Here is a 24,425-nt window from a genome sequence, read left to right as displayed (position 1 = left end):
GCGTGTGGACACCCGCAGGTGCACAGGCAGAGCGGGGCAGACGTGCAGGCAGAAGCAGGCAGAAACGGGCAGGCGGAGAGGCAGAGCAGAACGGGCACACGCGCGGAGGCTGTCACGCGCACACGGGCACGCGTGCACACACACGCAGACGAGGGACAGGCAGACACACGGACACGGCGCATGTGCACGAGGCACCTATGCTGGGGCGTCCCCCAGGCGTCTGGGGTGAAGGTGTCCTGGATGCTGGTCCCAGCCCTCTCCTCCAGCTTAAAACAACCAAGTGACCCACGTGTGATGAGCGTGGTGAAATGTGCAGCCTGAGCCTGTCTCTCCTGCTGTACATCTCTGCGCCACTCTGCCTGTGGGGAAGGATACCCAGGGGCTGATGCCCTCTTCCCCCCCTCCACCTGCCCCCAAATCTCCTCACAGGTGCCCAGGGGGTGACATGGGAGGCCCAGCAGACACGCAGTGACTTGCAGACAAGCCAGGGCTGACATGGAGAGAGCCGTGACTTTGAAAAGAGCTGCCCCCCGTCAAAGGAACCGGCCAAACGGGGACACGTGGTGCTGGGATTCCCACCTACTTGGGAGCAGAAGGTTTTATCACGCTGTTGATCACAACAGCGGCTCTGGAGGAGGTCCTGCAACAGCAACCGCAGCTGGAGAGTGCAGCACCCAGCATCCCTGCAGGCTGCCACATGTACATCCCACCCCAGTCCTCTTCATCTGTCCCATAGGGCATAGGGGGAATAAGAAGTTTAATTAAGTGGAGCCAAAGGAAGGAGGCAGGACACCAGCTATATACACACTTCGGCAAGAGACCTGGGTTGTGCCCCATTTTTCCAGGACTCAAAGCTGCTCATGGATGGGGTTGCTTTCCTGGGAAGACTCCATTTTCCTGAAGCCCGTTTTAGGTCAGTGATTGCAAGGCTGTAGCGCTTGGATCATCTAGCTAGCTCACATTTCTAGTAGTAGAGCAAGCTGGGCAAACAGCCTCCACCATGAGCCCACGCTGCGGGTCTGCCAGCCCTCCCAGCCTTGGGAGCTTGGTGCCTGGCCCCGGCTGCCTGGCTCGCGCTGCTGCTGCTTGAAATCCTCACCTCGGTCTGGCGTTTTTTCGAGTTTTTCACATACTTCTCACACACAAGTCATACGCGCTTTTGTTTTACCACTTCCTCAACTTCTGTTGCTTAGCATTACAAAACGGATTTATCCACGAGAGCTGCAAGCTGGGCTTCTGCTCCTGCAAATAAAGGATGAATTAACTGAGGAGTTACCAGCTCTGCTTCATTACTGCGTGGCACCGTTTTGGTGCTTTGCTTTGGTGATTATTACTGAGGACATTGGCTGTTTTGGTTCTCTTTCCTCTGGGAAAAGCCAAGCGCAGCCTACCCTGGCCTCCCTGTTCACGCGGATTTAGCTCTGCCGTACGCGTGTAGTCCAAAAGCAGAGCCAGGAGAGTCACAGTCTTCTCCAGCACAAGAAATGCAAGGATCTCTCCAGGCGCTGCTGGCACCAGCAGGTCGAGACCCTTTGCCTCCTACCAGGTGGAGGTTTCTGGAGTCCCTCCACACGGGCCTTATGCACCATGGTCTAGCAGGGGAGGAGACTGGGGTGCAGGCCCGGAAATTTTGGGCAGAGAAACGCAGAGCCCTGAGCGGGGAGGTCTGTGCGCCTCCCCCGAGGGGCGGCACTTTGCCCCCGCTCCCTGGCCGCGGCCCCTCTGCGGCTCCGCGCCGGGTTCGCACATTCTCCCCGGTCCCTGCCGCCGCCGGGGCGGGCGGGCGGGAGGGGCGGGGGGAGCGCGCGCGCGCGCGTGTGTGTGGAAGGGGGCGGGGCGCGGGGCGCGCCTGCGCAGTGCGGCCGCCTCGGCGCTGCGGCAGTCGTGCGGGGTATTTCTTCCGAGCGCGGCGGGAGGTGAGAGCGGCCCGGGCGCGCGGGGGCAGTGCGCGCGTGCGTGCGGCTGCGCGTGCGCCGGGCGCGCGGAGGGGACCGTTGGAGCCGGGGGGGGTGGAGGCGCGCGCGGAGGGGACCGTTGGAGCCGGGGGGCTGGGGGGAGGCGCGCGCGGGGGGGACCGTTGGAGTGTGGGGGGGCGCGCGGAAGGGACCGTTGGAGTGGGGGGGGGGGGAGGCGCGCGGAGGGGACCGTTGGAGCGGGGGGGGTCTGCCTCTGCTGCCCTCAACCCGGCCGTGGCGGGGTCGGCCCCCGGCCCTTCCTCGCCCCTCCGCGGTGCCCGGCAGGGCCCCCGGGCTGCCTCCGTCCCATCCCCAGGCAGGGAGCCAGCTTCCCCCGTCCTAGGGCAGGTGGGTTGCGCCGCGGAGCTGCCCCCCCCCCGGGGCAGGGTGAGCCGCCGAGCGGCCCCCCTCCCTGGTGCGGAGTGGCTGCTCTCCCCCCTCCGCTTTTTGAGCTGCAACGTGAGGACGGGAATGAGCGCTCAGGAAAGTGTTGGTGAGGTTTGGGGCAGGCACCCAGTGTATTCATTTCCTGTCTTCCGTCCCACGTGGACTGGAAGGGTCCCAGCGAACAGCTTCGAGCTCTTAGCTTCCCCCTGGGGTAGCTGGAAACCCTGCTGGGGGTGGAGAGGGGCGATCCTGTTCGCTGAATAAAATATCCTGGCTGTGTGCAAAACACTTCCCGGATAGCCTTGCATCAGGACTAGGGTTCATTGTCACTGCTCTGTTTCATTTGAGTTGCTCTTGGCAGTGGTCTATATCAGGCTTGAACTGATAACCTAAAGGCAGGAGGTAGTCAGCAAATAAAAAAAAAAAAAAAAAAAAAACACTGCGAAACCGCTTTGCTCTCATTTTGCTTAAGTTTTTTTTTTTTTTTAATCCCTCCTTTGTGCCAAAGATAATGTTGCAAAATGTAGAGCGGAAACTATCCTACACTGGTTTCTGATAGACCAGATGACTTAACACAGCAGTACTGTTTCTTGTAGTGCAGACTGTTTTAAAAATTCCTGGAACCACTGAGATTATGAAACCCTGAAGTTTATTCCAGTGCTTGTGTTTCTAAGGGCTGCCAAACTGGATACTAAGGATCCTCTTTGACCTGTTCATTCTGGTCTTCAAAATGTTCTTCCCAAGGCATAATTATTTACTTTTAAAAAGATTTTTATTTAGCTTTGGAAGATTTACCATTTTGATCTCATAGGTTGCAGTATACTATTCTAAGTTACTTGCATAAAAAAGTCTCCTTCTTACCTATCCAAATAGTCCTCTGTGTCAGCTCAAAATAGTATCTTGTCACCAGCTAAAATATATTTTACCAATCCATACACCTGTTAGCTGTGGAAACTAGTGCGTAAATAGTAATTAGTGAATGAATCGGAAGTATGAAAATTTGCAGGTCCAGATTTACATCAGGCTTTTCAGGTGCTATGCGGTTTTATTGAAAAACAGAAACAAAACTCAAAACTACATTTTGATCTTCGGTTCAGGTGCTGAATTTGTAGTTCTAGCAATGAGGAAAAACTATAATGTTTTACTTGCAGGCTAATCAACTTAGTTTTGGAAGTCTGTCACAATCCTTGTGAGCCTGTGTCAACTTTATAATCATATTTTAGGGTAGGACTGCTGTTTTAAAATAATCCATTGTCATTAGTCCTGAGTCCAAAAGATCATTCAGGAACTTGCTAGTTTGATGAACAGCAGTTGGGGTTTGTTCAAGCATAGACGTAGTTTCATTATATAGTACAATACAACCTTTACTCTCTATAGCATCATTCAGACAAACTGTATTGCAAAATGCCTCACTGAATTAACTTTTAAGTGCTCCATAGAATTAAATACAATTGCAGAGATAAATGGGGAGAAAAACTGTAAGAATGGGAGAAATGTTTTCAGCTGAGGTTTGAAATTAAAAGCCTGTTGGTATGTTTGCTTGGTAGCATTACTGCTATACACTGTTTCTGGGATATATGGTAGCAAAAATCAGACACAGGCTCAAATCCCAGGCTGAATTTCCAGCTTATAGGCAATTTTTAATAATTAAAAAAAAAACTTTAAACATTACTCTTTTTTCATGTTTGATTCCTAATATAGCTTTAAATGAAAGTTAATAAACCCTTCATAAAACCACTGGAAGTATTTATCCTAGCCTTTTTTTAACTTCAAGGGGAACATTTGTTTTTAAGCAAACAGAAACCTTAGCTTCATGTTTACTGTTAAACACTACAGTATTTTACTCTTTGGGAAAACACTGAAGGAATGTTACATTTCCTTTCAAAATTTACAAGTATATTGTTTTGGAGACTATCTCAAGGAAAAGGAATGAGCTATTAAAATATGAGGTTTAACTGATGCTTACTGAAAAAGCAGATAGGTTTATGTGCTCATTATACCCATTATTTGCAGTTCAGCCTCTTAATAAAATAGTGCTTCAGTTAAAAGCTGATATGTGGGTTGTTAATATGCAGTATGAGCTGTTATATGGGGCTGGGACGGCTCAGGGGTGGTTGCAGAGTAGGCCTGTAGTGCTCTAGCTGATCTGCAACCTTTGAATCCTACGTAAACTGTAGATACCAGATCACAAGGAGGTGCAGGAAGAAGGGCAGACTGCTTGCAGCTCTGCCCTGAAAATCCTTGTGCAAGAGGCAGAGGTGGGGTTATGCAGTCATGCTCAGCGACCCCATTGGTTTGTTCAAATTTGGAATTAGGGAGTGCTGTGGGACCTGGGAAACCCAGCATGATGCAGCTTGACATTGCCAAAATCCTACCGAGTTTTGTAATGACCCAAAGTAATGTTACCATGTAGAAGCTGCTTGGCCTGTGGAGGGTGGATTCATCTCTGTCCAGGTTGCTGTGGAAACTTTGTGACAGGAACAGGTTCCCTGTTTGGCAAGTTTATGCCTCGTCTTCACTCCTTTAAAAAAACACCGCAGGATAACTGATCACCTCAGGATAAGAAATACTCATAAGCCATCCGTCATTAGCCCACGAAGATGGCAAGGCGCTTTGGCTTTACCCCAAGGGAAACTGAGGTCAGCCCTGTACTTCACCCGAGAACAGCCTCAGTGATGTACCTTGGGATGAGTGTTCAGTGCCTGTACGCTGTGTCCCTTCCGTGGGGTGGCTCACGAACATGGGTGTCCTGACAGAAAACAGCTGTGACTGTTTTAGCAGTGAGAATAATAGGAGAGAAAACTGAACAGAATGTGTCCAGGAATGGAGCCTTGTCTCACTCTTTGGGATATGCTGGAGGTGAGATATGTTGCTAAGTCAGCACATGGGAATTTCTTCACTTATTGTCTGTACTGCATCTACTTTTAAAATTTTATTTATAGTGTTGTCAGCACAAATATCATTTGAAATGATATTTCAAGGGGCCGTGGTCTAGTCTTTAAAAGTTTGCAATTCTGTGCTTAAGCTTATCTAATTCTTTTAGTATCTCCAAAATGCACATTCATATAAATATTTCTTACTGTCAAATGTCTGTTTTATGCTACTAAAGAAATTATTATTATGTATCATGGTTATGATGCGTGTAGCAATGATTTTTATTTTGCTTTTTAATCATGATGACTCTTTAACTGGAATGATTCCTAAAACCTTGGACTGTGTACTCAACAAAGAGAGCATGTATAACATGAGTCTGCTTTCCTAACACCACCACAGAGAGAACCCAGCGTGTACAGTAAATAGAACTCAATGTACAGTAAATAGACCTTAAGCAACATCTGGAAAAAATTGCATAGGTATTTAAGGTAGCCACTGTAAGCAATTGATAATCTAAACCTGGCTACTTAAGGGTAGTCTTTAAGTCCCACGCATGTGTTTGAAGGGCTAAAAAGGTGCTTGGGAGACCTGGCCCAATGAAGCTAACTTAGGAAAAACACACTTTTTAATACAACGTTAGGAGGTCAAGAAGGGAGCCTGAGTAATTCAGCCTAAAAAAGCAGAATAGTCTGTTTCAAATCTTGCTGCTACCTCAATGTGTAATAGAGTGTGTAGCTTACTCTAAGGTCAAAAGCAGATTTGCTCTCACTTCCCTGACAGTCAGGTCCCCATGTGTAGGAGCAGTGAATGGCTGGCTGCGGGCAGCCCACTCAGTCCTATCATTTTTTCAAGTTTGGTACAGGATGGTGGCGGCTAAACTTGTTACTTGCTGGTGACTGTAGCTTATTATCCTCTAGGCGTGAATACCTGCTGCAGGATTTACCAGCACAGCCAGCCCTTTTTTGGAAGTTTTGTTAGAGATCAAGGTCTGAGTAAGCAGGGGAAGTTGAAAAACCCGCTGTGATTATTTGTATGCTACCTACTATTTACATGTAGGCAAAGAAAACTAGTGGATTCTTAGCCTGTGCATCTTATCAGCTAAAACTGCTTTAAATTCTGCAAAGGTGTAAATCATTAAATGTGGAGAGCAAGAGCTGCAGTAATGAAATACCTGTAGGACTGATGCTGGGATGTGGGCAACTTGTTGGTTTCTCTTTCGAAATTAAAGGATGCGTGGGCACAAATTCTGTGGGGGGATGAAGGGGAGGCCCAAGGAGATGTGATTCTTTTGAGTTTTGAACGTTGGAACCGAGGTGAAGTAAGTTAGTAGGAGCAGAGGCTTGGGAACAACATACACTAATACTGCCTGTGTTTTTTACCCATCCTGTAAATAGGAAGACAGTTTCAGTTTCCCGAAGTATCATTCTGTCTCTTTTCACCACTGCGGATTTATTTAAAAAAAAAAAGGTTCCTTAAAGTCGTTGTGTAGCCCAAACTTAGTTAAGTTAGTTATAGAGTATTCACAGCTCCCAGTTGTCTTCCAAATATTTTCAAACAAAAACTTGCTATTCTGCACGTATGCTTATTACAGGATTATCATTTAACCTTGCTTGGCACAATTGGTTCAGAGGAAAGGAGAAAGCAGAGACTTCCTGTAGGGGTTTCTGGAGGAGGCCCTGAAGTAGAGTGAATTTTCACTGTTTACTTAGGAACAGGCCTTTGGATTAACTGACTTTGACCCAGGCCTTGTAGTTCTCCATGCTAACATCTATATAATGCACAAAACGCTTAAGCTGCATTATTTCTAGATTTTCAGGAAGCAAATTGTAGCTGAACTCTCCATGAGGGTATACTTCCAAAAAATACTTTCCAACCAGGGTGGTCCAGCTTTGGCAGTTGCAGTGGGTTGTGGGACAGTCCTTCTGGGTGGGTTGCCCCTTCCTTGTGTGAGCTGCTGCCTTTCCCCTGGCAGCAGCTGCCTCCTGCTCTGCTGTAGTCGCAACAGCTGCATCCCAGCTGTGTATATTAGGTTTGGGAGGAAGCATTTGTCTATTCAGGCAGTGTTTGCTGCTGAATTCGTATTCATTATCGCCTTTGGAGAAAGGTTGATGTGGGTGGGAATCAACTCATAGGTTACTCCTTGGACCGCACTCCTCATGGCATTTGTATCAAAGGTACTGCGTCTGGCTGTAGCTCATTACACGAGAAACTTTCTAATCAGCTCCTAAAATATCTGGAATGGAAGGTAAATACAAAACAGGCTAGGCTTATGCTATGGCATAAAGCGTATCCAAATCTACACCAGCTGAATTCAGCTGGTGTTTGGGTTGGTTCAGTCGGTGATGAGTTGCACAGACGCGTGCACAGCAAATAATAAGGAACAGGGGGTCAGAGAGGAGCATGTGAATGTTCTGCCCTCAGAAACCCTAAGAAGTACCGAGTGAGATTTATGCCAGTGTTTTGTAATCATAACACAGCAGTTAGCAATAATAACATCTAAGGGTAAGTGCTAGTAAGCTGCAGGCTTCTTAGGAAATTTTGGAAGTCAGTGAATGGAACCAATTTGTTTTTCCTAATTTATGATGTTACAATTAAAAATAACTAATCTTTTTACAGGTCAATTTCCTTTGCTTTTCCTGTCTCCCTCTGAGAGGAGCTTTTATTTATTTATTTTTTTAAGGAAGAGCTGTACCTATTGGCAGAGGTATTTCAAATGTTGCTTTCTAATTTTTCCAACTCATCTTTTTTTGATAGTACACAGCAATTCAGTTTCAAGACTATGCAAAGATGTACATATCCTTTGAAGTCACAGGAAAAGGCTGCAAGATTGGATCCTAAATGTTCTAAGTCACATCCTTTCTGTGATCCTATGCGATATTCACTGAGAACTTTTAAGAAAAGATATGCTTGATAGTTGCAGAGTTGTTCTCCTTTTTTATGTTATTCTCTGTGTATGCTTTTAGGTCAGGGTGAGTTTATTCCCTAAAGAAAACTGAGAAGTTGAACATAAAAAATTTCAGGTACACTGAGCACCTGTTAGCTTGAAGCTGATACTGGAAACTGGTCTTCTAGGTCAGTTCCTTTAGCTTTGCCATCATTGTAATACCAGTGGCTGAGTGAAGCTGGAAGGAGGAATTTAACATAGAAGCAAGCCAGACTGGTAAATCATCTGTTAGTTCTGCTGTCTGGAAACTGAGGCAGGAGTCAGATTTCATTTTCCACTTCATGCTGCAAGCATCAGTCAGTTCATGCACCAGTGATGTTTAAGGGCAAGTCACCAAGGCATTGCCTGTTTTGAGTCTTCAGATGTTTGGGGATGCTGAATACTGGATTTCCACATTGCTTTCCTGTGTTAAAGAAAAAAGAAAACATTGCCAAAGGGAAGTACAAACATATGAACAGGCTCTCTCTGGAGGGAGAAGCAGTCGGCAGACCTTTTCCACCTGTAATCAAAACCAAGGCTGCAACTGACAGGGCTGGATAGGACTCTGCTAAGGAAAAAAATGACAAAAAGTGAGCATCTGCTAACTAAATCTGTAAGCGGATCAGGTAAGTAGACATAAAAACTCTTTGCTGTATTCTTCAAAATGTTTGCTCTACCTGCTAAGCAGTGACTAGGATACCAGAAGATCTTTTGCTAACTCTTTTTAGTCAATAATATGAATTTAGCCTTTAGAAGACATTTGTTTGCCTGTCCTATTAACCACCTGGTGTCTGCAAACATCCTGGTCAGAATGTCTCTGACCGTGTGGCTCACACATGTTTTGGTGTGTCTTAGTATCCTTCTTACAGGGCTGTTGAAATGTGATGATTTTAAAGAGAATGAATATGTTAAGAGAAAGTGCCACTGCTGGAGTCATTAGCAGCTGATGTGTGCTGCTTTAAAATGACAAATGAGCAAATTCAATGCAAATTGGAAAGAGCTTTACTTGCTGTGATCTGAGATGAAATATCCATCTATAACTTTTAAGAATTTGAGGACTTTTGTCAGTTCTGATCCAGGGAAACAGCAACATGGCCTTTCTAAGAGTTTGTTGAAAACACATTTGTAATCTAACCTTATCCTATTTTTTTTTTACCTTGATAATAGGTTAGGTAGGTTCTTAACCTCTTCTTTTACATGTATTGTAACTTCTCATGCAATATTGCACTGGCAGTTCTATGATCCAGTGCCAAGAAAAATCTGCTTGCTACACTTGAGCAATCATGAGGGAAAGGATGATGAAAAACTAACAGTATTTTACTCATCTACTGCTCATTTTTCTTCACAGATGTAGTGAGTAGATATTCAAAGACAGCAATTAAAAGCACTTTCAGTGTTCATAAATTGATGTGTGCTGGTGGGGTCAACAACAAATATCAGAAAGGTTAGAACATGTAGAAAAGTGTTTTCCAAAAGACCTGCCTTGTGATTTTCAGAGCCAGGCTGGGATTATTCAACTGCTGTTTAGAAAGCAATTAGAAGGAGGCACTTCTGTGGCTGCATGGGAAACTGAGCTGTCTGGGAGCACAGTCAGCTTGGATCCTTTTTTTTAGCAGCCACAGTAGGTCAGGTAACCTGTTTAAAAAGAAGTTAACAGAATGATGTTCTCAGTTAGTGAATCAGGGCTCTCACACTACTCCGCTTGTGACAAACATTTTTAAAGGCCTCTCAGACCCCAGGGGGTTCAAGCTCTTTGCTTATCTACCACATGAGCACCAGAAAGTGCTGTTGAGTTGAATCTTAAAGTTCACACTGCTGAGATACTTCAGATTTCCTGAAGAGAGAAGTCCAGGCCAAAGTGAAGGTTCCTGTGTTGGGAACACTCGGCTCTGATTTTGGGATAACAAGGACCTGCTGAGGATATCTTCCTGGTTATTTTTTAATGTCCTCTCATCTTTTTAGCTGAGTGGTTTCTCCCAGGTAACAGCTGCAGGAATAGGTCTGTCATTTGATCTGTGGTCTCTCTGAGCACTAACAATATATGTTGAGAAAGGTATAGAGAGAGCATTATATGTACCTTCCTCTATTTATACCAGGGAAAAGTCTTCCATGTCAGCAGGATTAGTTTAAGGTATTAAAAAACTGAACTGAAGGGACCATGGAAAGATGACTTAGTTTTCCTGAAATGAACTTGATGTTTTGTGTCTTACTTGGACGGCATAGTAAAAAGTTTCTGAAGAAAAGAGGTTGATATAGTTGGAAAACAGTATTTTGTGTAGGCCTTTGGTATCAGTTGATAAAGCTGAGACGGTTAGGTTATCAAAGAAAAGCCAGAGACTTAGCAAAAGCTCAAAGTCATCGGAGGTATTCAGTTATTGTACTGATGGATTAAATTACATAGGTTGCATTAAAAATGCCATGTGAACTAACTGTCTGCTGGAGGAGCATGGGAATACTGCAGAGAAAGTGTTCATAAAATTTACTTGTAGAGTTTACTGTGATGGTGCCTCAGTACTACACATCTGTCAAGATTAAATGAGGTTTGGGGGCTGATAACACTCAGGTAGGGACACAGTTGTGCCCTAAGGACAGATTTGTAATTTTGTTTATAATCAGGCAGGCTATAATTACGACGTTTGCCTCTGACTAAAAAACAGGTCAGAAAAGGAATGAATTGTGCCGCCTGTATGCAGGGGATCTTTACATTGTAAGAACACCTTGAAACACCTACAGACTTCACGTTACCATTCTTTCATCTTGGTGCTTGCTCAGTTGATAAGTCCATGTAGCTTTCTTGTCATAGGCAAAGAGTTGCAGGGTCGCTGTGTGGGACTGCTGGCTAGGAACACAGTGCAGGAAAGGTTTTGGGTAATCTCTTTTCTGATCTCCATGATGAGTGATAAATACATGTCTTACCTCCAGTTTGGGGAGAAGGAGGATTTCTCTGTGGGTCAGGTGAGGGATACCTGTGGCTACTAAACTAGGAGGAATGTAGAGAAGAAGAAAGTTGTCTTCTTGCCTATGTGAGCATTTCAGGAGAGTGTTAGGGCCAGTGCAGGAGTGATTTGGATGAGTTCAGCCTAGATGCAGAAGGTTCCTGCCTTTCTCACCTGAAAAACTAGGTCAGCCTCAGGGAAGGCTTCTTGAAAGAGTGATGGGTAGCCATAAATATTAAGGGCAAAGTAGGAACCTCATGAAATCTGTGGTAAGCTAGTATGCTTCTGGAGCCATATATGTTAGGACAACTGAGAAACAAGATCCTCTCTAAATAATGCCTGTATTTCCCTTCACAGCACCCAAGCCAAGGAGTATCATTATTTTGCATTGTTTGTGTTTTATGGACAAAGAGCAGGTTGAAAAACTGGCCCAGTTTTGCATATGAAGTCTGTGGCCACGCTGGGAATTAAGGCTTTCTCTCCTGTGTCCCATTCAATTCCATAGTTCCCAACTCATCCTTCTTCCTTTGCAAAAATGGGTTTATTTGGCAGTGATCCAGAATTGCTCCATCTTTTATTGGTAGGAGAGATGTCAAAATATGCATCTCTGCTGAGATTCCCCTGGCAAAAGGAAGAGAGACTAAATTAGCGTATGGGTATCTGGAAAGTCTCCTTTTTAAAGAAGGTAGAGGAAGAAGGGAATGACACAGGAAAAGAAAACTCGTGGCAGGAAAAAAAGGTCTGTTTTGACAGAACAGCTCTCAGGATTACCAGATCATCTTCAGCTGTTGAGCTCAGTGTTTATTTACAGCAACCTTCTGTATAAAGGAGGAGCCAGTGTTCCTCAGTTAAACTATGCCAGCTTCTTTACTGGGCAGCACGTCTTCTGACTAGTGCTGTGTCCAGATGCCCAAAGGACTCGCACTGAGTAGCCAGCTGGCTATCTGAACCTGGGCTGAGCTGGGACAGCTTTCAACCAAGGCTGGAGGGAGATGTAAACTCATTTTTCTAGGCTGCCGAGTTAGTTCAGCTGCCAATTCTGCTGTCACATCTGTTTATATGGCCCATAAACATGTAGAGAGGGCTCATACAGCATGGAAGAGGGTTCAAGTGTCTTTTAAAAATCATTTTTATTTTTTCCTTTTGCTTTTGAAGATCAGAAAACAGCTAGAATGAACTTTTATTATCTTTGCTTTTTATATAAAATATTAATGAAGCAGGAACCATGTTCTTCAGAGACAAGATTTTTTTTCCAGTAAGCACTGTCAGTAAAAAAAAATCCAATAAAAATGTTGTCCTCCCTCACCTTCAGTGTCTGGAAGATAAAGAGGGCTTTTGACTGTTTGTATTATCCAAGTTGACCCAGTTGCATGCTTTCAGAATGACTGTGCTACAGATCTGAGTTGTGCATCTCAAATAGTTTGTCGGTTACCACCCCACTTCTGGAAAGGCCCGTTAAGTCTTTATTTGCTTCCTGAAACACAGTCGAATCTAATGAAAAGGGTCGTTGTTTGGAAATACCATGATCTGGTGCCAAAAGAACTACTGTTGTGTAACCCTTAATAGCAGGTTAGGCAGTTGTTCCTTGGTTGAAATCGGTATGTGCAATGGGGGCTTTCCAGCTTTCTTTCTCTCTGGGGATGGCACGTCTCATCTTGTTCTCTCTCTTTTGGAACTGCAGCTCCCACGGAGGTGTTTAGCCTTACTGAGCTGGTAACAGATCCTTGCACACATTTGAATACCAAGATTGTACTTAGGGGTAACAAGCTTAAGGGGACAGAAGAAGACAGCAGTGTCCTTTGAGAAGGGTGAGCACTGACTCATGAGTAGCCAAGGGTAATTTTGTCTAGTCTTGTTGGCAAGTTTATTTGTTGTCCTCCCTCTCTCCCCTCCCCCCCCAAAACAAAGACAAAAGAATCAATACGTAAAGATGCTTCAGGACAGATTTGACATGAAAAAACTGAGGTGAAATAGAAAAGTTTGAATTTTGCAAGTCAGAAAAGAAAGGATAATGTGTTTTCTTCCATGCTGACATTTCTGCTTTTTGCGCTATTTATGTTAATCTGCCACTCAGCAGCGCTCTGTTGTGCTACATCTTTGTAGCAGTGATATTAGTATCTGCAGATTCCAGTCAAACATTAAAGTCCCAATATGGTGGACGTTTGCATCAAAGGTTACTTCTCAGTTTTCAGCTAAAGCAAATTCATGGGGATTCTTAAATATTTTCTTTAGGATGGACTATATCATAGCAGAGAGATCAGATTCATCTCTAGTCTGATCTTCATCTCTGAAGATCAGATCTTCATCTCTAATCGTCTAACATCCCTGTGCAGTTAGAGCAATTGCTTACAGGAAAAACAGTATCAGTGAAATAGTTGAATTATCTTTTGGGTTTCACAGCTGGAATTTAACAGCTGGAAACAAAAAGCAGTGAGAACATTATCTTATTATCCAGGTCCAACTTGCTGTTGGCAGGCTCTCAAATGGACCACAATTTGGGAACATCTGCAGCAGAGATTGCTGCAGACTGCCGTGCTCTTTTCCTGTGGAAGACCTTTTCTTAACGAAGTGAGTTTCCTGGGGCCATTAGAGCACACAGTTTGCACTGGGGCTCCCTCAGAAGAGCCTCTGTCCGTTCACCTTCTATTGATGTCTTTAGAGCTTTCTCTCCAATATTGGTTGCTTCAGGCTCTTATTCACAGATATGTTGATTTATAAGGTGAGGAGGAACCAGGATGATACTCAGCTTGACTTATCTTCTGTTTAGCTCAGGCTGTTTGACTTTTCTGTGTTAATTTTTGTCTCTGTGAGAAAAGGCTGATTTAAATACCCCTCCTCCCTTCATTTAGAGGCCTCGGGTGGTGGAGAAACTACTTTATCTCTTGGTAAGTTGTTTCATAATTATCCTTGCTGTTAATATTTTTTGTCTCTGTTTAATTTCCAGTCATGGGCACTTGCTCTGTCATTGCTAGACTGAAGAGCCCTCCACTGTCACGCTTCTTTCTTGTGTGTAAATGCTTCCAGATCACCTGCAGAGCGTCTCTCTGTGAATTGGCAGTCTTCCACTCTAGTCTTACTCCTTGTCATAGCTTTATTCCTTCCTCAGTATAATCAGTACTGTTCTTGAATGGGGACAGCTGGCTGGAGACACTATTCCGGCAGAATTTATAGCAGTGACAGATAGGCACAGAGAGTCCTGCTTGATAGCCTTGTATATCCAAGGATCATATTTGACCTGCAGTCATAGCATTTCTTTGAGAGCTCATGTTAGCTAATTATTCTCTGTGGCATAGCTCGCGCTCTTCTGGATCAAGTCTCACATCCCTTAAGTGCGGTCTGCCGCCTTTGTTTCTAGCAGCGTGACAATACTGGGCACGCAACGCTGAAAGAAGAGGAGAACCAACATTACCTCTAGTCAGCCGTTTGTGTAAGAAGCAGTATGTCGGAAAGGACCTAACAAAAATGATCGTTCTGCAGGAGATCTTGCGAAGCACAAGCTGTATAGAAGCTAGAAAATAAGTTAATTAACCTTTTGGAGAACTTGTGGTTCCTATTTCAAGGTAGCAAAGACAATTACAGATAAATAAGCATAATGCATGGTGTCATGGTACTCAGAGGATCAAATTTGGGGGTTGCTGCATGCTGAGTTGCAGTGTGGCGTTCATAGTTTTTTCCAAACTCCTTTTTATCCATCCATAAAGCTGATGATAATTAAATCATTATATTTAAAATAATTAAAATATTTTAAATAACTAGTGCCCCTTGGAGTTCCTGAATAAACAGCACTCCTTGGACAGAAATAGGTAGTCGCCATAAAGAATTTCTAATTTATTTGTTCTGTGTTTTTTAGCACATCTAATGCATTTGGGTCCCACACTGTTGCTAGAGCTCTAGGCATGGTGGAATACAAGCAGCCACTCTGTGGATATTATTTTCAGTAGAAACAGTCTGAGAAAAATATCCATGTAAAATAAACAGGGTTTTGTTAAATATATTTTATAATGTATCTGTTATACAGCCATTACTTTAGCATCTGGCTGCATGACAGAAATAAAATTCAGCTCGAAATTAAATCAAATCCTATAATAAGCTTCATGAGTGGCATTCTTCCACCTTGTGCCTTATCCTTCCAGAAGCGACTCGTGAAATACTGTTGTCTATCAGTCAGAATATAGTCAAGTAAATGTATGACCGGAAATGCTTTATCTATTCCACTAAAAGCACGCTCTTGAGAAAAGCAGCTTTGCTGATGTCAGCACTGTGGTGGTGTGCGAGGAAAACCGATATCCCCTTCCTGAGACCGGACCCAAACCACAGACTCTGAAGTAAAGCCAGCGTCTGAAATGGCAAGCCAGTGGATGGGAGGCTCAGTACTATCCATGGAGCAAGTACAGTGTTACGAACCTAGTCTGATGTCTTAGTAAAAACTGCAGAAGGCGTATGTTGGGTTTGCAATACATGTATCTCTAGTTAATGTTAACAGGTTCCTAATAGCAGATCTCTACCTATACTGTGTAGTGGTTATGTGGAACTGTCGTGCTTAAAGCCAGCTCCAGTTGTGAATCATCGTGAGCTGAGAGTATACTTGCAATTGGCTCTTGGAAGTAGTTTAGTATTCTAGTAGGAAGAGCTTATTTTGTGCTTGCTGCCATCACGAACCTGAAGCCATGTAGTCAAAGATGCAGCCACCCGGAAAGGGAGTGATTTCAAATAAGGAACTTAACTTTAGGCACCAAGAGCAAAAAATGTCAGTTTTCTGGTTTAGATAATTTACAAACTTCATTGCTGATATTTGGAAACTGTGGGCTTTCCAGTGCTGCCAGAGGACTGGCTATATCCGTGTCAAGTCCTGGACATACTAATTTTCCAAAAGCATCAGTAATTGAAAACAGCTTTTGGAAACAATTTGCCATTGGCTACTAAGCAATAATATTGTCAGTAAAGCACAAAGTGGTTTGAATTGTCACCCCAGAGTTGTGGAGGAAAGGGAAGGAACCATGTGAACTAACAGTTGTGTAAAGATGCAATTTAGAATAAAATTGGAAAGTCATTCTTCATCCAAGCAATCCATACAGCTTGGAACAAGTCAGAAATTTACTGCTTTAGAGCCCTTGTCATGCGTAGGCGCACATAATTTTCAGTCTTCAATATTTTGCAGACATGGACTAGTCACACATAATGTTCCTGATAGAGTGACCAAAATTTATTATATTTCTGTCTTCTAATTTTTCATTAATTAAATCCAGTGTCATCTTTTGCAGTACATTATCTAGCTTTTGCCATCAGGTAAACTTGATGTAGCCTGAAATCTATCCAGCTGATTATTTTAGGGTTCCTGGGGAGACATTATCAGACTGGCTGGTTAAAAATGTTCGTCTCTGATGTGTATTGTTTAGCATTCTCACTGGTTGCAAATTGAATGGGAAGTACTTTGTTATCATCAAGTGATTAACCTGTTATCATCCTCATTTTTAAATACAAACTAGAAATATTTCTTGAAGAATTCTACCCCTGGTGCATTATACTCTCTCTCTGTTCACTAATGTCTCTGCTCCATTGCTGGAATTTCTCTTGTTCTATCATACTTCAGAAATCTCTGTTTATTGTCGTTAGCTCTCCAAAAGTGGGACTGCCACCCAATTTCACAAGCTGGTTTGTCACAACACTTTTTTTCTTTTCCACATTGTTCTAGTAGGAGCTGAAGGAGTAGTTTATCCTGTTCTCTGGTTTGTTTTGATGATCCTCCTGGGTGCTGTGATCAGACTGACTTGTGCGTGCATCTGGGACCGGGCAGTTCTGAGTTATCCGGAACTTCAAAACACTAGAGAGTTCCCCACCCATCTTGTCCGCATTGTTCTTCCTAAGCAGGGTGTGAGTAAAGATTTCAGTGTTCAGCTCACATGAATAGTTCCCCTGGGTGGGTTTCAGTAATGCCACTTACCATTTTTTTGTCTCCGTAGTTGGTATTTTTAGTTCTAGAAATTCCGTGTTACCTTGCCTTCTAGCAGCCCCGAAATGTCTTGTCTTTGTAGTTTGCCACATCCCTTGAGTGTGTTTGTGACACACTTGAGTTTGAATTTGAGGGGTGCTTGAGGGTTATTCTCTCCCAAACGCTGCTAGTTGGGCCTCCGTCTGCTCAGCTAGTCCCTAACTGAGATTAGTCACCTTTTGAATGAAATGTGAATTTGCACAAAAAAGGACTTGCTGCAAGGAGCTAACAATCAAAAGGGAGGCAAATTAGGGGAAGGGGAATAGCAGTTGGTGTTTATGCTGGACAGATTCATTGCAACTAGAACAGCAGAGGCCTCTGAAGGAGAGCTTCCGCGTGGGCAGAGCGGGTGAGTTCAAGCGCAGTGCCTGCGTGGCAGTGTCGGAGAGGAGACTGAAATGATTGCACAGCAAACGAGTGGATAGGCTGGGAATGTGGGTGAAACACAGGAGAGCAAGGGGTCAGTGCAGAGTTTGAAAAGGGAGCACAGTTGGGCATTTCTAAAGATGTGTAGAGATTTGAGCTTGCTAAGGGTGTGTCAGTCTAAATATTATTCCTTCTGTGCAGTTTTAAGCAGGGCATATATATCAAAACATGCTTATATTTATGAAGCTAACAATGTTATGCATAACATTTAATATACTTTTTAGCTGACCTCTGTCTGACAGTCAATGCTCAATGTTGAAATCTGAATACATGTTAAAATACTGCGTAAGGAGTATGTGAAGTATCTTTGCTTTGTTTGTGATCACACTGCGAGTGATAGGAACTCAGACTAGTTATTAGTGCAGGGCTTGGGGAATTAGGACTTCTGCATTTGGTTCCCACTTGGTCTGTGTCATTACCTTCTTTGCGCCCTGCTGTTGTCAGCTGATGAAATGGGGAAAGCACGTCTTGCTGCCGCAAGTGTATTACGGGAATGAGAATTTGTGAAGTGCTTTGGGATCGCAGACGTAAGACCTGTCCTGCTGGATGAGGCCAGTGGTCTGCCAAGCCCTGCGGTCTGTCTCCCACGCTGGCAGTAGGAGATGCTATTTAGGGGGAGTGCACAATCCTGGCCACTTTCTGCAGTCCATCCCAAGATGTCAGATGCTCCAGAAAACTGGAGGATATGATGCTAACCTGAGCAGGGTTCACCTCCTCTGATGTCAGCTGTCTTTAAGTGTCTAGCCTAAACTTGTCTTAGATGCAAGCTCCTTCCACGTTTAGCGGAGAGGGAGAGACGCTCCTAGAAAGTGAGTCACTCACTTTTCTTAGCCACAGTTACACGGACAGGCCTCTCCGCAGCAGCAAGGACTGTTTTTCCTTCCCTCTGCCCTGCCCATTGGAAGCGTTTGTGAGGCCATGCCATGACCTGGACCAGGAAAACGATCTGAGTTTGAACAAGCCAGCTCCAGTCCTGCTCCCCCTTTTTTTCCTTTCTTGGGGTTGTTTTAACTTGGATCAGTCCTCAGTCCCTGAGATCCCACAAAGCCACTTGAGAAGGAGCAGCTTTGCAGTGGGGAGCCAGGGACTGCTCTGGCTTGGCAGGGGCGCCAGGAGACATGGCTGACTGTACATCCACAGGCTCAGACTAGATGCGGAGATTTTAAATGGCTAATGTTAGGTGTGATGATTCCTGGCTCGGTCCGCTTTGCCAATGTGCACGTATGTGTGTGGGTCGTACTGACAAGATATTAAGGATTTTTGAAACAGAATGTGTGAGAAGCAGGCAGATGTAGTGCATGGCAAATTAGCTCGAGTGTTACAACCTTGGGATTGGTTAGCAATGCTTTTGTTTTCTGCTATATAAGCTCTCGGAGAATATCCTGGAAAAAGTGGGATTGTCATTGCTGTTGTTTATCTACGTTTTAGTGTGTGTCTCTCTGATTTGGCATTGCATCATCAAAGTGTTAAAAACAAACTCAGAAAAAAAATGCAGACTGTGCATTTAAACTGAACACATTAAGTATTATCAGGTGCAGAAATTTCTAACTATCTGTTGGCAAAAGGAGATAAGAAAAATAATTAATAAAACTCCATGAACCTTTCTTTTGGAGAAAAGGTTGTGTGCTGAACAGTAGCTCTGATCAAAGCTTCACAGCTGAGCTTTAAAATACTTTTTCAAAATGAACCCTGTGCCATAAATGCTATCAGATGCTTAATTAAGACAGCATTAGCAAGGAGCATGTTTGCAATAAATTACAGGGAGATGTTCTGACATGCTTTATCTATGTAAAGGTTTCTATTTTTATGTGAAGCTATTTACAGATTATTGATTTCAAAAATAGATTTGTAACTAAAGAAAAAGATGCATCATATTTCAGTTGCTTGGAGTTGAGAATCCTGAGTAGCTGGCTGCCGGCTCCGTTAGATGTTTAATCCAGTGGCTTACACATGTTTGGAGTGATTCAGCCCATCTTAGTTTTCTCTGTCTTTGGCACCACTATGAATTGGAACAGTTATATTCAGGGATCAGGTCCCGTGTCTCTTACTCATGCAGGTAGGCTGAATTTTACACCTTTGAGGTATCAGAACAGTTTCATCGAAGTCAGTGAGACTTCTTGTGTGAGCCAGGTTTTTGGGTGGGCAGCATGCATCACAATATCTTTGCAAGTTGTTACTGTTTTATTTCAGGGCAGTAAGCTACTGTCAGAGCGCCAGTAGAGCCTGCTGAACTGAAGGAGTGCCTCTGAGTTCGCAGAATACAAAACTGCATCATTAGAATTTTTTATTTTATGCTATATAAACATTAAGACAAAGAAATTTTAATAAATAAATAAGGGCAAAGCTTGTAGGTAGAGGTAATATCTTTTATTAGAGCAACTGATAGAGTTTGAAAACTTAGACAAGCTTGTGTGCCCAAGAGCTTGTCTGTTTTTTCCAGCCATACCAGTTGGTCTAATAAAAGATATTGCCTCTGTCTACAAACGTCATCCTGCCTGTGAACTCTGTTCATCACAGCTACAACAAAATATGGCTGGAAGATTACAATAATTAAAGCCTTTCTTGTTTAACTATGAAAACTCAGATTTCTGTGATTTCCTCAAATCTCAGCATTTCCAATCCCAGCACACACAGGATGATGCTGTGTAGCTTCTCTTGCAGTAGAGGAGGAGAGCTTCATCACACAGAAGCTCAAACTGCTTCACTCATTCCTCATTTTAGAAAGGATGTTATTAAAGGTAACCCGCTAAAGTTCTTCTGCCATCTGGTTTTTAGGAATCTTTGTTGGAAATATTTGCTGAACTACCAGATGTTTGCGTGGACTAGTGGAACTAGTCCTACCCTAATACCTGTGCCAGCATCTCTGTTTAATGTGGTATGGAGGTGATGCAAACAAGATGAAGTGGGAAGAGGAGGCTAACATAATGAAAAGTCTTGGCTTTGACTGTGGGTGTAGATCTTAAAATCTTAAGATGTATCTGGCTAGATAAACAGAACAGTGTAGCCCTTCAAAATGGTGGCTAGCCTGGATTCAGACTGCTCTCAGCTGGAAGATGTAGATCCAGACCTCTGTGAGTTGGCTTTCCTAGTTTCCTGTGCATGAGATAATACCAGCTGCTCAACAGGTTTTTTCAGTGCTATTTTATTTGCCATTTAGGGGCCTTGAGTGTGTTGTGTCTTTTGGGTCTGAATCCACAGATCAAAGGTAGTAGCTTTAAAATAGCTCCACGTAAGACCGAGGCAGTCATGATCCAAGCTGTCTTGAAAACTTCATGGGCTAGACAGTTTTCTACCCTTTGGGGACACAAGCCCTTTCTGTAGTTTGCAGTGTTGGGGTCGTACTAGACCCTTCACCGTGCTGTGCATCTCTGACTGCTTTCTCTCATCCACTGGCCTGCAGTCTGTCACCCTTCTTTCGCATGGCCGTTCCAGCTCTCCCGATGTTCTTCTCCTCCACCTAGACCCACTGCAGTCCCTGCTGTGTGTAGCTGCCCTGCCTTTGAAGTGGAACAGGTTGATGCTTGCAGGCCATTTAGTTCTGCGCCCTGTGCTGTCATCCACTTGCCTTTGGGCATGGTTTAAATAGCTGGTAATTACTTTTAAACCCTTAGTGGCCTGGGCCTGGGCTATTTTAGAAGCTTCATCTCCCTGCATGCCCTGCTGTGGAAGCCACGCTTGGCTGGCATGCCCCATCTCCCTGTTCCTGCCGGTGACCTCCTGGGTGTGTTGCAGGGAATTCGTGGTAGAGAGCTCTCAGCTCTGGAATGCGTTCCCTTAGGCTGCCTGCCAAAGCCTAAATTTGGTGACCTTTAGGATGTGGCATAAGATGCATTTTGTAAACCTTGCTTATAGTAACTGGGAGACGAGCAGAGAATGCTGGGGGAGGGAGGAACGTATTTTTTACAGCCAATCTATTTGCCTTCTGTTTGATTTTTATGACAGGCAAATAGTAGGTAAATACACTAACAAATGCTGTGACAATCACAACTGTTGCTCTTTAATCAAGATTAAAACTAAAAAATAATACAGATTTCCTCTAGGAGAGTGAGCACAACACACATGACACCCAAAAGTGCAATGATTTCTAACACCGGTTTGAAAATTCAGTCTACTTTTTACTTTGCTGAAACCATCTAGTTTCACTTCTGTAAAATGAGGGTAGTCATATTTTAAAGGTGCCTGAAAGTGATTACTGTATTCATATAGCTTGTGGGGTTTTTTTTTCTTCTTTTAAGGAAGAGCAAACAAGCCAAGTCCTGTGGTCCAGCAGTTATATTGGTTACACGAGAGTGTGGTTTCATGTTACACCTAATTTGGTATAACTGTGGGATGCATTTTCCACCCCATTCCTTGTGCTGGCTCTAACGATAGAGTTATGGCAGGTTGGACTGGGTTCAGCCTGCTGACCAGTGGAGAACGATCACGTTTCTGTTTGGTTTTGGTGGGTTTGTTTTGATGGGTTGGAGCTTGGATTGGCAAGCTGAACTGACTCACTGTGGGGCTACTTAATCATTAGATGCCAATCATCTGATGCCATGGATGCAGCAGGACATGTGTCTGGAAGGACGATGGGGGGAGCAGGACTGCTTGAGTGTGCTGATAAAGCAGTTGGGAAATGTGCCCCTGTTGCCTCACTGCGGGGCCTTTCTGAAGATAAAGACTATCTGCTGGCTTACTTTGGAGAACCAGTACTTGCGAAGGGGTGCAGATTATCTGTGGAGGAAGTTATATGTGTGAAGATCTGGTGGTGGATGTTTGCATTCCTGGTATTACAGTTTTGCAGTGTGTTCTTTGCTCTGCCTCAATGTGGCTGACCTGCAGAGGACACAAGATATCAGAATAATCTTTCTACTTTTCTTCCAATTGTTTCTGCTTATTTAGCATCCGTCTCTTCTGTAGTTTTGTCTTTGCTGCTTAGAGAACAAACAAAAAGCAAAGTCAGAGACAAGACTCTCTATTTTTACCTTGTGGTAGATGGGGCAAGGTCGGTCCCGCTTTGGGTTGTAGAGTTTGCCTTGCCAGTTTATCTCATGTTTAAAGGGTAGTTTTTCTGTCAGCTATAGCTAAGGCATGTTAGTAACTCTAAGGTCAAAAATATGCCTTTTCAGCAATGAAAACAAGGTGTCTGTCTTTAAATAAATTTTCAGCACGAAGGATAGGAATGTCTTTGCAGTTCCAGCGATGTGGAAAAGCTCTCCCATCTGTCTGTTTTACTGACTCTGTCTCACCTAACATCTCAGAGGAAAGCATCTTGCTTGAGCTACAAACACAGATCATTCCACTGGGCACTTTGCAGAACTTCCTGAGTAGCATTGCATCTTTCAGTAACCAGGAAACAGTTAGACAACTTTGGGGTGAAACAGACCTTGAACTTAAGCAAGCTTTTCTCTTCTGCCTTTTCCAGAATTAAATAAGCATTTAAAGATGACAACCTCATGGAGCGACCGACTCCAGAATGCAGCAGATCTCCCTGCAAACATGGATGGGCATGCTCTGAAAAAGTACCGCCGGGAAGCCTATCACCGGTAAGTCGTTCGTGTAACTCTACAAATAAATTGCTGAGAGGGAGGGTATTAAACTAAACATAAAACCCGCATTTCTTGCTGGTTTTTGCTTGCTGGTAGTAACAGAAAGGTCATTCCCACTTTCCTTGTAGAAGTCAATTTTGAAGACAGCACAGTATTTGCCTGCAGGAATTTGCAAACAGTAGAGTTGAGATGCTTGTAATGGAGTGAGGGTATGGTTACGAGGGTTAATGCAGTAGAAAGATTAATCTCAAGTTAGATTTTGGGATAGAAGCTTTGAAGTCAAGAAATACTGAGCGCACAAGTGTTATAATTGCACTGCAGTGCACACTGGGAGAGTTTAGGCTTAGACACTGTAATGCACAAATAAAAATTTGGAGGAAATTGAATAGGAGCAGAAATTAAGTGTTTGAGCATTATATTTAATATGATTCATTGTATACACCATAGTAGCATGTAGAAGCCCTAGATGAGATCTCAGCCCCCTTTCCTCAGGCAGGTGTGCCTAAAACCATCTTTGCTGTAAAGAGTTTGCAGTCTAAATAAACAAGATGTCAAGGTGCAGAATAAAAGCAATATCACACTCATGTTTTGGGAATTGAAGTACAGAGACTAGATTGTTTTCCCAAGATCACGTTAACTGTTTGGTTGAGCCAAGAATTTAGCCCACATCTCCCAAGGTTCCAGGCCTAGAGCATAAGATGGGTACAGTCTGTGTCCTCATCAGATGTCTGGAATATTATTATGGAGTTAAAAACAAGAGTATCTGGTGATTGTCAGTATTCTGTTTGTGGGAGGTGTATTTTCAAAGTTTAGCTTGTTTAATTTGAGAAGTCATGCAGTATGATAATCAGAGTATATTCATATCTTTTACACAGCAGGAGCTGGAGAGATGTAAGTCGGATATAGAAAGAGAAAAAAAAAGTCAAGTTTCCCAACCTCATGCTTAAATGCCATGTTGCATTTGTGATTCATACACAGTGGTATTTCTGAGGAAGTGTTTTGGAAGTGTTGGAGATCTTTGATTCTCTAAATGGAATCTAATTAGAGAAAAATGCCTTAGCATCATATGACAGGCCAGGTTTTGCAAGTTGCAATGTCTAAGGCTAAATAATGGATCCTATGATGCATTTCTGAAGCTTTCCAATTTCCAGTAAATATGTTTGGGCACTTCTTTAGTGTTAGCATTATTTGAGTCTCCCTGTGACAGCTGGTTAATCAAGATACAAAAACTTCTAATGAATGTAACTATATATAACATGTAAATAGAGATGGATTTTATAGCATTGACCTCCCTGGCAAAAATCTTCACCTCACTGAGGTCATTGACAGTTTTGCCTTTGGGTCATGATTTTACTTATGGCTTTAGTTGGGTTACTCTTGATTTAGGCTGATGTAAATGTAATCAGA

General features: G+C 43.5%; 1 protein-coding gene across 1 annotated transcript in view; it reads left to right on the top strand.

Moving 5' to 3' along the window:
• Positions 1-1,838: 1,838 nt before the first annotated feature.
• Positions 1,839-24,425, top strand: part of NT5C2 (5'-nucleotidase, cytosolic II) — a 64,532-nt gene continuing 41,945 nt past the window's right edge. The window contains exons 1-2 of the mRNA XM_067300198.1: positions 1,839-1,916; positions 22,895-23,015. Of these exons, the coding sequence (XP_067156299.1) occupies positions 22,915-23,015 (101 nt within the window). The 5' untranslated portion in view covers positions 1,839-1,916; positions 22,895-22,914. The remainder of the gene's footprint in view (positions 1,917-22,894; positions 23,016-24,425) is intronic.

This window comes from Apteryx mantelli, chromosome 7, assembly GCF_036417845.1.
Source record: "Apteryx mantelli isolate bAptMan1 chromosome 7, bAptMan1.hap1, whole genome shotgun sequence".
In the NCBI taxonomy this organism is placed as follows: Eukaryota; Metazoa; Chordata; class Aves; order Apterygiformes; family Apterygidae; genus Apteryx; species Apteryx mantelli.
The sequence above is the reverse complement of the archived record's forward strand: the minus strand, read 5'-3'. Positions and strand labels throughout refer to the sequence as shown.